We start from the raw sequence: 15,616 nt of genomic DNA, 5'->3' as shown, positions 1-15,616 counted from the left end.
AAAAACGAAAATTCTGTAATAATTTTCCCACGTTTATATTGTTACAAACCTGTATAAATTTCTTTGTTCTGATGAACATTGAGGAAGATATTTTGAAGAATGTTTGTAACCAAACCGATCATGAGCCCCATTTACTTCTGAATAGGGTTAATCAAAACATAGAAATTTATACAGGTTTGTAATAACAGGAGGGTGAGTAAATGATTACAGAATTTTCATTTTTGGGTGAACTGTCCCTTTAAGAGGAAGCCATTAAAAATCATATGACATGCATCATAAAATTTATGCAAAACACATTAAAAGGGATCTACAAGTATTACATGTTTTTTTTTTTACATTCTAGTTTAACATTTTTAGTTATAAAACATAGGAAGCAGTAGCCTGAGAGCTTATTTAAATCTTATTTATAGTGATTATTATAAAGCAGATTTAGTATGTGGTCGTGGTTTAGCCTACTTTGGTTTCTTAATACGTTGGGTTACACTTAAGTTCTCAATTTAACTTAATACATCTAATGACTTTTAACACATCAATGTAATTTGTAATCTGCGCAAGTGTTTAGTAAATAAACTATTCAAAAAAAATCATCATATATCGCCATCAGACCACTAGAGGGCCCTCAGCGCTGACTTGAGGTACTGATTTGCGCATGCGCGTAGCGCCCGCGGAAATTCAAACTCTCGAGCGGTGTTGACAGGCAGAGACGTTTGAAAACTGCACAAACGTTCACACGGTTATTTTACTAAGGTAAGATTAAACTTATTTTAGGATCAAACGATAAAAGTTATTTGTTTACATATGTTATGGTTTTCACCTTTTTTGTCTTCGGGACAAGGTTAGATTTCGTGGTTTTGTTCGCCTCTTATTGCTAGTTAGCTGCACTTTGGCCTCACGATGTCGCGATGTGTTTATAAACCCAATAACAGCAGTTATTTTGATCAGCAGTCTTATATTATATATATATATCATAAAACCATACTTGATATTTTATTAAAATAGAAATGAATGATATTTAGGCTGTCGTTTGTATTTCACACAGGTTTGTGAATAACAGGGCGTAGCATGTACGTTTTATATTACTGTATGTAAACAAATACTAAGCCTAGTTTTTCATTGAAGATGATGTAAAATATAAACTTTAAGCATTTTTTCAGTTTTCTGTCTTTCAGGTGAAAAGATTTATGAAAAGATGGAAAATCAGAAGAGACCGAGAGATCCACTGGAGGAAAACGCCTCAGCTTCTACTGGTAGGCTCTCACCTGTCACCTGCCAGCCAGCTTATAATATAGGGTTGTGCCTCAAAATCCAGTTATGCCTAGATGTTATCATTCTCAGAGATTTATTGCAGTGTCATTGTTGACTCATGGTTCTTCTCAAAGAGGAATTATGTTATGACATGAGCTATGGCTTTTTTCCAGAACTGGAAAATGTGTTAAAGAAAAGGCGGTTAGCAACAGGAGAAGAGAACCTGGACCCTACAAAATCCCCCGCCAGGACCCGCTTGAGATTGGCAGAGCTGGAAGTGAAACCGGACACACCAGCCATAGTCTCCATAAGGTCCAGGGTCCAACAGCTTAGCCAGAGACGAGATAGTGACAATTCAGGTCCCACTTTATGTCAAACTTCAAACATACACAATTTTAATGCTTTATTTATAATTTCTTTGAATTGTACACATGCTTTGCCATGCCCTCTAAAATATTTAACCCTATTTGCACCCTTTAGCATTTCTTGTTTTTGTCTGTCCAGGTGGAACTGGTCTGATCCAGCGCTGCTTGTCTGACCCTGGATCTGAGGCCTCCACTCGCTCTATAGCCACAGATATCTGTCATATCGGTCAGCTGCTACTTTTAATTTATAATTCGTTAAAAAAAATTATGCTTATTAAATGAGGAGCTGTTTCTAAACCTGTGCATTTTTCCAAAAGGTGAGGGAGAGTTTAGCTCCCGCCAACAGCGCTTTAAACCTCCAACACCCCTGAACAGTCCAAGTCGCTCCACTCCGAGCGGGCGCAATCTTTCTAGATTTGTGCATGGCATCCAAGAGCGGCTTAACACCGCAGTTACACCCAGCAGTAAAGAGGCCTCCCGTATCCGCCAGGTATATTTCTTTAGATCCTATTGGGTGATTCTCACGAAATCCAGACTTAGCATCAGAATTTTTAAAAAGCCCTTGATGCCATTTTTTTGCACATATAAGATTAATGTCTGAACTTACTATAACCATTTTTGTAGAGAATTAAAAAAATATTTCCTATAGAATTATTTACATTTTTTAGATTATCATTATCAAAAATTATCATCACCACAACATGATATTACATTAAATATATGCATTTACAAACTCATGTTTCGGTAATGAGAACTAAAAAGTTGTCTAGGTGCTATGACAAACAAAATTTCAACTTTTATCTGGAAAGAAAAAATAAGAACCGCTTACCTGGTAGCCATCTTGAGTGTCACAGTCAATTATGTCCCTTCCAACTATTTTTTTTTAAATGTTAGTTCCTTGAGGGCTTAAACAATGATTGAAAGTTGTTGCGGAGGATGAGAAAATTGGTCTTGAACACATTTATATTCCTTATTATTGTCTCTACATTTACCAATGATCACCAATACCACATGTTTCTTTATTGTAAATGTTTATAGCATAACATGCACTGAAGCTTTTTTTTTATTTTTTTTATTTTTTTAATTATAAATATTTCCATGTCAAAGAACGCAAATCCAGTCATGGACATGTTGCGGTAATGACATTTTTCCCTTTAATTGTGGAAAAAATAATAAAATTGGTTTGTATGATGTCATTTGAATTCATGTGCATAATAGTACATTGTATGTTATAGATAGTAATAGTAATAGATGTTTGTAACTGTATGCTATTTATTTTGATACTCTTACTTTTTTATCAAAATGTTTCATGACACCTCATAAGTTTAATTTCTCAAGAATCACCCTGACCCTATCACAGCTATTTGCTGCTTTTTAGTAAAAACATATTGTGTTTATTTTGAGTAAAATAACAGTGTCTCTTGTGCAGGCTCGCGTGGATGAGTTACGTACCTTAAAGGTTCAGCCCGTGTCAGAGAACATGTGGTTGAAGAGAAGTCTGTCTGATTCATCTCTCACTGAGGTAAGCCAATCAGGTTAAGAGTTTATAAAGGTTACCACAATGAGATGTCTGTGTTTTTGAGCAATTTAGAGCTTTAGTAGATCAAATGCAAAGTATCCCCATCTTCTCAGAGGGGCTCGCCAGCGACCTCCTCACCCTGGATGCACAGGAAAATTCGAAATCTCCAATGGCCTTCGTTACAGCCCGGGAGTGTGAGCATTTAGGCAATTTGTTGAAGTGTATATATATGTGGTCTCTGTTGTCTTTCCACCGTTTGCTTCAAGGTTCACCTTAAATTTGCTTGTGATCACTGGGACTTGTCTTCAAACGGGATTTAATTTGCACAGACCCATTCACTTAGGAAGAATTATGGCTTTTTTTTGGAGAAAGAAACTAGTCAAATTTTATTTTGATTTGTTAAACAGGAAGAGCTCAAGGAATCAGAATTCAGCTCCTGTGAGGTTGACCGTCAGGTGTTGGAGGGAAGTCTGAACACAACGGCACCATGTACTGAGGAGATTCCCCACTTTGAACTAAGTTCATCTGCAGGTGAATGTGCTTTTTGAAATATTTTGGATTTAACATAACCATATAGTAAATTTATATGTCAACAAATGTTTTTAAGGGTCACAATTTAATTTTGAAATAATTTTTTTTAAAGGAATATTCCACTTTTAAAAAATCTGATAAGTTACTCACCCCCATGTCATTCAAGATGCTGCAAACACACCAAATGCGAAGCATCGCATTCCTCGCTCTAGATTACTCACAGGATATAACTTTGTGTTAAAAAAAAAGTGGAATGATCCTTTAATGTAAGCATTTGGACCCCGATAATAAATACATTTGAAACTGATCTCAATTTTAGATCCTTCAACAATGAGCACTTCTGCTCTGATTGACAAGATGTTTGAGGATGTCTTGCAACATGCAGATGAAGAAGATGAAAAGAATGAAGAGGAAGAAGATGAAAAGAAGGAAGAGGAAGAATATGAAAAAAATGAAGAGGAAGAAGAGAAGAATAATAGAAATTCATCAGGATCTGAGAGGGAAGATGAAGACACAGTCGAATTAAGTCCGTCCTCTGAAGACCATAGTGAGATATGTGAGGAGATTGAAGAAACTCCTGATGGCAGTTCTACGATGGTTGAAGAGAAGCCCCAGCCTGGTGATGGTGGTGATGGAGAGATGGAGCAGAACATAGAGATGGTTGAAGTGAAGCTCCAGCCTGGTAATGGAAAGATGGAGCAGAACATACAGAGCACCTCCATGAGTGCGGAAGACGACTTTCTGACCCTGCCGCCCAGCTGTATCCTCTCCCCTTTGAGCAAATCTGTGGAGGCTGTTGTCACACCAATGGTATTAATATGACAATACATTTTCATTTTGTGTCAGCTTTTATCCAAAGCGACTTTAGACGTTAGAGACTCCGCCGTAACACATCTTGCCTTTATACATATCTACATTTGATTAAGTTAATATCTAAGTGCAATTAAGGGTTGGTATTATTATAAGATCCCCTTCTGCCATCACAAGGGGAGCAAAAATTTCAATGAGCTATTTTTTCACATTTTCTAGGTTGATAGAAGCACTGTTAGAAGACCCAATTATAGCACTTGCACATAGAAAAAGTCATAATTTCATATGTTCCCTTTAAAATTTAGAGAAGTTCTATTATGTAGAGTAGAAGTACAGAAGCAGAAAATTAGAAACAGAAAAAAACTACAAGAAACAAATTAAATGGATAGAAATCGTTTATAGGAAAGGCTTTGAGAATTGTTTCTTAACAGTAGTAAATAAGATAAACACTAGTAGCGTGTGTTCATGTATTAATGTTAATAACTTGTCTGTTGTTTTCATAATTTAGCTTTTTTTGCATATGAAATGAAACAAAACCCCAGGCAATGTTTTACATCTAGATGTTTCTCTTGGGAAGATCTCAAATTCAAATATAAAAGTTTATATTGATGCATGCACGGTTCAGTTACTCTGAACAGTTGGAGATATACAGTATATATATTCGTTTGTAATGTTTCATCTTAAATAAATGAACACTCATCACAGTTTTTAAATATTGCTACAGAAGATTGAAATCCCCGCGAATGAGCCTTCAGTCCCACCGGTCTCGCCTGATGAAGACGCTTTCCACACAACTGACCCGGTTCCACCTCTGTACAGGTGCACCTCCCTCAAAATTACTTGAGATAGTTTTTTTTAAATGCTTGTTCTCATTTTGTATTACTGTATTGATAATGTTTAAAACTGGTGGAAATTCATAGTATTTTACAGTATGTGATGTTAATAATAAACATTTTAGTTGTTTTTTATTACAAACTCATGCCATAATTTATGACAGTAGTTATTTTTTGATTGACAGCATTGACGCCTACCGCTTACAGAGAAAGATCCACCCTCCCTCAAACATGACCACTGGGGTTCAGAAGCAGGTTCATGAGAAAATAAGCCCAAAGGAGTCCATCAACATCAAAGAAAGAATTAAGGTTTGTAAGAAGTGTTTTAATGTGACCCTGGACCACATAACCAGTCTTAAGTCTCACAGGTATATGTGTAGCAATAGCCAACAATACATTGTATGGGTCAAAATTATCGATTTTTCTGTGATGCCAAAAAACATTAGGATATTAAAGATAGTTTGTAAATACTGTATATCAAAACTTTATTTTGTGAGTCGATGCAGTTGCTAAAGACTTCATTTGGGCAAATATAAAGGCGATTTTCTTAATATTTTACTCAGATTCCAGATTTTCAAATAGTTTTATTTCGCCAAACTATTGTCCTGTCCTCCTAACATAGATAAATGTAAAGCTCATTATTCAACGTTCAGATGATAAAAAAAATCTTATGGACTTTAAAAATTTTATTTGGTGGCTAGTCTTAATAAGTTTTGGATGTGTGCTTTTAGCAAGATCTTTATATAGGGTACATTTAACAAAATACGTGCAGGCTAGGATTGTAAGAGATTGTATTTGGTATATTTAGGCTTTAAATGAGGAGGCAGCCAAGTTGCATACGGTCATCACGCAGACGCTTCAGGCTCTAGGCTGTTGCAGTGATGAGGAACATGGGAAGGGTTCGCTGCAGGAGGCCGAGGCTGAGAAACTTCTTCTCGTTTCTTGTAAGTCTGCTAGAACCCATACAAAGTTTGATGTCACTTTGAGACTACATGTGCCGATTTCATACTCTTACCTACTGTATGCAGGTGAGAAGCGGGCAGCTTTACTGGCGGAGGTCAGCAGGTTGAGAGAGGGTGGGTCTGGAGAGCCAGGCTCCCATAAAGCGCCTCTCCAGCCCTGCAGGGGCACCGTTAGCATCAGCAGCATTCAGCTGCCTCTCAAAGTGGAGTTTGTGTGCTCTGGTCGTTCAGGTACATACTGCATTAAAGAGTACTTATTGTAATGATATCAGCCAAGTAATCTTCAAAGCACAATTTGAATGACTTTTTATCTTTGTTAAGGTCGCCCAACACACTACTTCTTTGTTCTGATTCGTTATGGAGCATGTAACATCGTGGCCACACCATTGGCAACAGCCGCAGATGCCCAGAACGGAGATACCATCACCTTTCCCACCTCTATCACACTGTGAGTCCAAACAATATGTTGTTTTCTTACTGTGCATTTACACCAGACGTGGTAGAGGTGGCTAAAACGTGCTATTCATGTGTAGATGGATGCTTGAACATGTGAGTTTACTTGCTTCATTCGCACGTGAAATAAGTCATTCATGCGGAAATACGTCATGGGAGGGGCTTCTGTGACTCTGCTCACTTCCTGTAGTCACGTCACTGCTAGAGCAAGCTCCTGATTGGTTAACGTGGCGCGAACATCCACCAAAGTTCAGGGTTTTTTTAATGTTGCGAGTTTCCCGCGGCAACGCTTAATTCGCACAGAACGCGCCTTCTGTGTCATTCGCCCTTACCACGCCGCAGGATGCCTATTCGCGTCTTTGCATTGACTTAACATGTAAATCACTTGCGCTTGCCGCGTCTTCCGCGTCTGGTGTGAACGCACAGTTATGCTGATGCTCAACATACCCTTAACCTTTTTTGGGGGGGGGTTAATATAATAATATATAAAAATTTTCAAGTTGTTACTTGGTTGGTACCTAATATGTACCATTTTTGTACAAATACGTTCCTTTTGGAAACCAGTATGTACCTCTAAGGTACCAATATGCACCTTTTTCGTACAAAAGTGTACTTTTTGAAAGGGTACCGCCCCAACTTTTGTACTTTCTTGGAACTTTTATAGTTTTAATATAATAATTTACTCAGATTTTATTGTTTTCTTCCTAGACAAGACATTCGTTCCAATTTTGAGATTGATGTCGAGGTGTACAGTTTGGTAGGTACAGTTGACCAGAAACGTCAATACTCTAACAATACTTTGTTTTCTAACTGGTAGGTTCATAACTAGATGTCGCTTGTCTGTGGTGTTATTAAATATTTGTGTATTTCTCTGTATTGTAGTCTAATACTCAGAGTAATACCTGCAGCATTAACACTCAACAGTTTCGCAGCTCAACAAAGTCAAGGGTATGTACATTTTGACATTTTGAAACATCAGTCTTTGCTCGCTTATCATTTATAAAAAAGTATTTCCGTCTTTAGGTCACACCCAAGAAGATACTCCACAGCATCACAGTATGTTTTTATTTCATTTTGTGTACATTAATTTTACATTTGTGGAAAAAATAAAGTATTCAATGTGTTAATCAACCATGTTTTTTCTCCTTTGTCTCTTTTTAGAAATCCAGCCAGAGTGTAACACGTAAGTATTTTTACTATATCTAATGGATCTGTTTAATAAGTCAGCCATTGGTTGGTCCTCTCAAGACGTTTCTCTCTTCTCTGTTATAGCTACTACTTTACCTGGCCTGAGCCTCCAACGCTCCAGTAACTTTAAATTAGTGGGCTCTCACAAAGTCACACTAAATTCACTGGGACAGAGCAAGTTTCCTCTGGATAAGGTATTGATGCTGAGAAACTGGGGTCATATCAGTTAGGAAGAGAAGTAAGATTGAGGTTGCATTCAAATACCACAATTGCGGTCTTTGCACTTACATGACTTGTCCTTACATGACGTGTTTCCTGTATTTTGTTCTAGTGAGTGTGAAGATCCCAAGGGTGCATGTAGAATTATTTGCCTGATAGGACACACTTAAAGGATTAGTCAATTTTCTAAAAATCCAGATAATTTACTCACCACCATGTCATCCAAAATGCTGATGTCTTTCTTTGTTCAGTCAAGAAGAAATTATGTTTTTTGAGGAAAACATTCCAGGATTTTTCTCATTTTAATGGACCCCAACACTTAACTCAACACTTAACAGTTATTTTCAACGGAGTTTCAAAGGACTCTTAACGATCCCAAACGAGGCATAAGGGTCTTATCTAGCAAAACGATTGTCATTTATAAAAAAGAAAAAATATTCACTTTTAAACCACAACTTCTTGTCTATCTCCGGTCCTGTGACGCGCCAGCACGACCTCACGTAATAGCGTAGTGACGTAGAAAGGTCACGTGTTACATATATGAAACGCACATTTGCGGACCATTTTAAACAATAAACTGACACAAAGATATTAATTAGTATCATTCGACATACAACAACATCGAACGGTCCTCTTTCTCCACACGTGTAAACACTGGGGCGTAGTTTCGCATACATCATCTGTGACCTCTTGACGTCATGACGTATTAGGTGAGGTCGCACTGGTGCATCACAAGATAAACAAGAAGTTGTGTGCATATTTTTTTATTTTTCTTGTCAAAAGTGACAATCGTTTCGCTAGATAAGACCCTTATGCCTCGTTTGGGGTCGTTTAGAGTCCTTTGAAACTCTGTTGCAAAAAAACTGTTAAGTGGGTCTAGTAAAGTCAATTAAAATGAGAAAAATCCTGGAATGTTTTCCTCAAAAAACATAATTTCTTCTCAACTGAACAAAGAAAGACATCAACATTTTGGATGACATGGGGGTAAGTAAATTATCTGGATTTTTTTAAAGAAAATTTACTAATCCTTCAACAAAATGTCAATCTAGGTAGTGGCAGCAATTTGCACCCGAACGTGTTTGATTTTTATTTAGGCTTATATATTATTAAGTTTTTCTTTAAATAAAATGAACACATAAACACTCTGAAATGAACATTTGCTGAACTTAAAGATTATTTACACTTATCTAAAACGTTCAGACGCAGATTTCGTTGCACCTGTCTCTATTTTGTGCATGCAGCTTTATTAAAGTTTGTTGTTTATTCATTAGTCCCTAAATTAACGACCAAATTAATGTTGTTTCTAATTATGTGATAAAAGCAGTTGTGGATGTTTTACAAAATACATAACAATGTGTGCACCAATGAAATGTGCAACAGTTTCCATTTTACTACCAAAACATGTGATATTAACTTGCAAATGAAAAGTTTCAGCGATTTCACGCAAGGTTTTGGCAAAAGCCTCACGGTTTACATCCAGAACGTGATGCATGATGGGATACGCTTAGCCTTGAAAACCGCTCCCAAGTGTGGGTATTTGGATGCAGCTATAGTGGGTATTGGTGCGTACTGGGGCTTCACAACATATTTTTAAGCATTGCGATGTGACTATTGCAGTAGTTTTTTTTTTTTTTTTTTTTTTAAGGAAAACTATTTTAGATGCTTTTGTTCAGTGTTACACTATACCTACATGGTTTCAAATGGCAAAGAGAAATTATGGATCTAATAACATTTCACTTTGTATAAGATGTTTCTAAGAAGGTTTTTATAACACGATCTGTTCACTTTACGAGAAGTATGTAATACTATCACTATCACAAATATTTTCCTTAAAGGCACACAAGGCAAGTCTGAGTATTATTTCTCTACTAGCTCCCCCTAGTGTCTGGGAGTAAATGCGTTCTATATCTAAGACTATACGAGACTGAAGGACACCGGGTCGGATACAGCGAACTTGCAAGTGGGGTATTCTTCCTACAGACGGTAGGGGCAGGCGAGAGAGTCTTCATTCGTCATGTAATGAGTCATTTAACCTTACGAAGATGATTTATTAACATAAACATGCTGCCTTGTGTCCCTTTAAGTTGCAATCTCAGAGCTATTCAAGAAATGCAAGGCCGAAGGTAATTCATCTCAAACAGAGCTTTTCAAGTCATCTAGTGAAGCATCTAGTATTATATCATACAGCGCAGGCATAAGAAAATAAATAGATAGACCACAATACCAATTTTCACCAATAATCGTGCAGCCCTAGTGTGTACCTCATATAACCATTTTAGTTATTATAATTAGCTGTATATACAGGTTAAGCAATATAGGTAGATGACCCTTTTGGATATTTAAGTAAACGTGTGTGAGTGTGCATGTACTTACTTTCCTCACCTCTTATTCATATACACTTTCTTTAGTTAATACACTGTCAAAAATTTGAGCAGCACTTATTATCTTAAGTTAATTAAGTAAAACGTTCAGTCCTGAACATCTACACATCAGTTCGGCTAAGAATACAATGGGTGTCTGTTTTGTGTTTGCACTGTGGTGGGATATAATTGGGTCTCTGTCCTTCTCTTCTATTTTTCTCCACTCAGATGAAATTTGAAGGCAAAATCAGACGACTCCTTGGCGATGAGTTTCAGGAAAAGGTGTCACTCTTTCTCTCTGTGGTTTAGTGGGCTTTGTACACTGTGTATTGTTTGTTATTCATTAATTTAGTATTTATTGAGGTTTACAGCTGTAATTATTATGTCTTTTTTTGTACTTTTAAGTCTGGGAAACGTTATGGAAATTACAGGGTTCCCACGCATTCTTGAAATCCTTGACCGTTTGTGAATCTGGGAGAAAAAATTTCAAGGCCCGGGAAAGTTTTTGAAAATATACATACATAGATACATTGAAAGTGCTTGAATCTATTTTATGCAAGAAGTTTTCTGGAGAAAAATCTGTATTATTCCCTGTGTAGTGTAGGATAATATCATAAACATTCTAGACTTTGAGCACACGTGCTAAACTGTTTGCTTTGAATGCTTATATCTTCTGTATGCGAATGTTGATTCATACCAAAATGCTTTTTTGCATAGTTGTGTTTGACACATGAAAACGTCTCTATGTAACTGTTGTTCCCTAAGAAGGGAACGAGACGCTGCGTCTCCCTTGCCATACTTCCTGCGTCCCTGTAATGCCATCTTTGGCAATAATTCAGATAGCGATATACTTCCTGGCTCCCACATCACCCTGTCTTTGTCGTTAAGCCTCACCATTGGTTGAATTTGATATACACATTCAGACGCACTTACCCCTGGATGCGTCCCCAAAGTGTCACTGCAGTGACGCAGCGCGAGTTCCCCTTGAAAGACAATTGTAACAATGTATCTTAAAAGGTAACACGATGTAACCTTGCTCTCATTTGAAATGTGTCCCCACATTTAGTCCTTGAATTTGAGGGTGTTGGACCTGGAAAGTCCTTGAAAGGTCCTTGAATTTGAAGTTAACTAAGGTGTGGGAACCCTGAAAATAAGTCATGAAAAATAATTGGAAATTTTAACAGAGACATTTTTGTAGCAATGCTTTGATCTTGGATAAAGGAAATCAGTCCTTGAAATTGTATTGTATGACATTATAATCCATGAATCTGACCCGTTTGTTGTTTGGTGTAGGTTCCCTTTCTTTCTCCTTTGGAGGGACACATCTATCTGAGGCTGCACAGTGAAGGCCACTCCAACGTCCAGCACCAGGGTTTTTTGGTGGGTTGCTGTTTGTGCGCATTATGTCTTTGTGCCTTTGTGACTCATTCCTCGTTTATCTGGTTTTATTGGTGTCACAGATAACTGTGATCTTGCTTTCATTTGTATATAGGCAAATAGCAATTACATGTTGGGGAAATACATTTGCAAAGCAGTTATTAAAAATTCTTATCTTTAAAGCCAGTGTCACATAATAAACCAAACCTGTGTATGTGGTTTTATGGTGTTTGTTCAGTAATATGTTTTGTGTGCTTTTGTAGACCATGTTTGAGGATGTAAGTGGTTTCGGAGCCTGGCAAAGGTTGTACTTTTGTCTTGAGGGAGGACACTTGCTGTACTGGAACCATCCTAATGAGATGGGGGACAAGGTGCGTTCTCACTAGAATTTCACAAAACTAATAAGCTTACATCATTGCACAGAATAGCATGTGTACATATCAACCAACCTTTGTGCTCACTATTGTTTTTTATCTAGCCATCAGATGGCAGTATCTCTCTCTTTGGCTTCAACAGTGTCAGGCCCGTGGAGAGGGAATGTTGTGCACGGCCACACACATTTGAATTGGTTGAAACAATTGCTGAGGAGCAGCAGGAGAACCAGACCTTAAAGAAGTAATTCATCCATGTGTTTACTTGGAGGCATTCAGAGTTAAATGTTAAGAAAGCATACTGTACACTCACCTAAAGGATTATTAGGAACACCTGTTCAATTTCTCATTAATGCAATGGTTTAATGGTGTGCGGGATGTTTACTTTGCACACTTAAGTCCCCTTAGTGCCAATTGGGCATCGTTTAAATGCCACTGCCAACCTGAGCATTGTTTCTGACCATGTACCCATCCTCTGATGGCTACTTCCAGCAGGATAATGCAGCATGTCACAAAGCTCAAATCATTTCAAATTGGTTTCTTGAACATGACAATGAGTTCACTGTTCTAAAATGGCCCCCACAGTCACCAGATCTCAACCCAATAGAGCATCTTTGGGATTGGGTGGAATGGGAGCTTCGTGCCCTGGATGTGCATCTCACAAATCTCTATCAACTGCAAGATGCTATCCTATCAATATGGGCCAACATTTCTAAAGAATGCTTTCAGCACCTTGTTGAATCAATGCCATGCAGAATTAAGGCAGTTCTGAAGGCGGAAGGGGGTCAAACACAGTATTAGTATGCTGTTCCTACTAATCCTTTACGTGAGTGTATATCTTCCACTGGTCAGAGTAACTGGCCCGCACATGTATCGATATAAACATGTATTGTGGTGCTAACCAAATGTTCTGTGTTTAAAGGGATAGTTCACAAAAAATCAATACAAAGGAAGATATTTTGAAGAATGGTTAAACCAAGCAGATCTGGGGCACCATTGACTTTCATAGTAAAAGAAAATAATACTATGGAAGTGAATGGTGCCCCATTTCTCATAATATCTTAACTCGCATTAAGCAGAACAAAGAAATGTACACTTAAGGATGAGTAAATGATGACAAAAATTTCATTTTCAGTGAACTTACCCTTTTAAATGCTCAGTGCTAATGTATGTAACAGTTGTAACATTTTTACTATTTGCACTGCATTCAAAGTTTTTAATTTAATTTGCATCAATGATCTTTTGCAGATGCTGGTTTTCAGCAGACACGCGAGAAGAAAGGGCAGACTGGATGGAGAAGCTGAGTCAAACCATACTGGACTTTCAAACCTGGAACAGGAAACCTGTTTCTAATGACAACCGGGCCAGCACGTCCTGCAACAGCGGGACCTCTCGTGAGAGCATACTGTAAAACCACACAAACCTAAATGCCTTACAATTACTAACACTAAGAAAGTAGATCAGAATAGATCATACGTGGCACTTTCTAATATGAAGATCTTACGAGAATAAACTGAGGAGTTAATGCTCTTTTATTCTCTATTAAGCTTGTTGTTTTAATAATGCATCATAATCTGCTTTATTAAGATGATTTGGTAAATATACAGTATATGCATTTTCTACTATAGTGCTGCTCCTAGTAATGCACTGTCATTGGTTTTAGCTACAATCCTAATCAAACATACCAGAACAAGATGGATAAGGATGAATTCAGATAAATGGGACACTTTTTGACGTATTTTCAATGCCTGGAAGTCTCCATATTAACCTTGAAAATTACAGGCAGATATGCTTGATTTGGGTTAATGCTAAACTCTGCAGGACAGTGGCTTTCTAGATGAATGATTGAACGTCCTTGTATTACTTTATTAGACACTAGATTAGATTTTTGGTTTGATATTACTTATCATTTCATATCTACATGCAAAATACTAAATAGTAAACCAGTTTTTACATTACAACTATTAATGACACTTTAATGATGCGTTAAGGTAAGATGTTGAAAGATAAGCCATGTAGGCTGACTAGATTTGCATGTTTACGAAGTTATTCTGTTAAGGGGCTGTTTTGAATGTTCATTTATTCGCCTTTTTCAGACATTTATTATTTCACTGTGATTACGTGAAGGTATTGCATTTAATGCAATAATTTTGAAACGAGGATTTGTTTAAACTTATTCTCGTGTGTAAGGGTTAAATGAATAGTTTACTTCATGATTAGAAAAGCACTACTAGGCTAAAATGTGTTATTTTTATTACTTTTCATTTACTTTGGGAACACTTTATACTGCAGACTTTATCTAGAAGGGAAAATCGTTTTAATTTGTATATACAGTGAAATATGTCATATATAGTATTGCTTAGTCATTTTGGGAGAAGGATTTCATATCTCTCCATGAGTATTGATAATTATATACTTTAAGCAGAAAGGATTTTGGGAGTACCTAGCCATGCATTATATTTGCGGAGTACACTTTCATTGGGAGGCAGTTTTGACCAACAGTGATAATGTGTTTTACTGTTGGTTCAAACTCGGATATGATTGTAATCTGGGGTTCTTGGATGAGAATCTGGAATGTGCCAAAAAACACTACAGAGCTTTATAGCTTTAATTTCCATATACTGTAGTAGTTAACCGTGCATATCATTTATTTTTCTGTCTGTGTATTGGAGAGGGATGCATGATCGTGCAACCTATTGGAGAAGCTTTATTGGAGGCTTCATTAGATTATATTTGTTTTTCTTCATACTTCATAAGTGTGTCCCATCTCTCCAGACACTTTGTTATGTGCTGTGTTTGTCCCATATATGTGTTTTTCCCAAGGCTCTCATATTCTATTGCTGTGTTAAACTCCTGGTAAAGGTACTATAAAATAAATATGGCTATTAAGGCTTGCCTGTTTTTGTTAGTTTCTTTTTTCCAATTAATTTATAAAGCTCATTGCCATTTATAACAATAGATCAGGCTAATGTTATTCAACTTTATTTTTTTATTTTTTCAAAAGTAGCACAGACATGCTGGTTTATACAGCATGTTAAACTAATATAGTTACATTTAAATTAAAATGTGTATGTATGTGCTGAACTATGAGGCCACATACAGCGGAGAAAAGTATTTGACATTTTCACTTTATTTATTATGACTCAACTTGTATACTTAAATGTTCTGATTTCTTTGCATGAACTCAATATTTGGCTTGATGGGTACATCTGATGGAAATTTTGTGTCAATAGCCCAAAAAATCCCTAACTGATAAAAAATGGTGATGTGTCAAATACTTATTTTCCCCGCTGTATCTGCCATATGGGCAGCGATGTTCTGATGATGTTTATTTTATGTGGAGCATCTCCAAAAGATCATTTTTAATGAGCTTTCATTTCCGA

General features: G+C 36.9%; 1 protein-coding gene across 3 annotated transcripts; it reads left to right on the top strand.

Moving 5' to 3' along the window:
- Positions 1-659: 659 nt before the first annotated feature.
- On the top strand, positions 660-15,123 carry anln2 (anillin, actin binding protein 2). Of its 3 annotated transcripts, none has more exons than XM_065283604.1 (23): positions 660-747; positions 1,155-1,247; positions 1,419-1,604; positions 1,750-1,836; positions 1,928-2,100; positions 3,040-3,132; positions 3,537-3,660; positions 3,980-4,470; positions 5,195-5,289; positions 5,489-5,612; positions 6,112-6,247; positions 6,332-6,496; positions 6,587-6,713; positions 7,427-7,475; positions 7,601-7,666; positions 7,742-7,774; positions 7,880-7,901; positions 7,991-8,100; positions 10,714-10,767; positions 11,779-11,865; positions 12,126-12,233; positions 12,341-12,477; positions 13,482-15,123. In XM_065283604.1, exons 2-23 carry the CDS (start codon positions 1,190-1,192, stop codon positions 13,642-13,644), a joined length of 2,688 nt encoding a protein of 895 aa, XP_065139676.1. In that variant the 5' UTR covers positions 660-747; positions 1,155-1,189; the 3' UTR covers positions 13,645-15,123. The 3 variants fall into 3 exon arrangements, with proteins under 3 accessions (XP_065139676.1, XP_065139678.1, XP_065139677.1); XM_065283605.1 differs by having other exon boundaries at positions 684-747; positions 1,170-1,247; XM_065283606.1 differs by lacking the exon at positions 10,714-10,767.
- The last annotated feature ends 493 nt before the right edge of the window (positions 15,124-15,616 follow it).

The sequence above is a fragment of the Paramisgurnus dabryanus genome, chromosome 9 (assembly GCF_030506205.2).
Source record: "Paramisgurnus dabryanus chromosome 9, PD_genome_1.1, whole genome shotgun sequence".
Taxonomy (NCBI): Eukaryota; Metazoa; Chordata; class Actinopteri; order Cypriniformes; family Cobitidae; genus Paramisgurnus; species Paramisgurnus dabryanus.
This window is presented reverse-complemented; position numbering and strand designations above follow the sequence as displayed.

Excerpts from the sequence above, each read along its gene's own strand:
- anln2 (XM_065283604.1), top strand. The coding sequence starts at position 1,190 with ATGGAAAATCAGAAGAGACCGAGAGATCCACTGGAGGAAAACGCCTCA. Across the intron at positions 6,248-6,331 it reads GAAACTTCTTCTCGTTTCTT|GTGAGAAGCGGGCAGCTTTA; the intron begins GTAAGTCTGCTA and ends TACTGTATGCAG. Across the intron at positions 6,714-7,426 it reads TTTCCCACCTCTATCACACT|ACAAGACATTCGTTCCAATT; the intron begins GTGAGTCCAAAC and ends TTTTCTTCCTAG.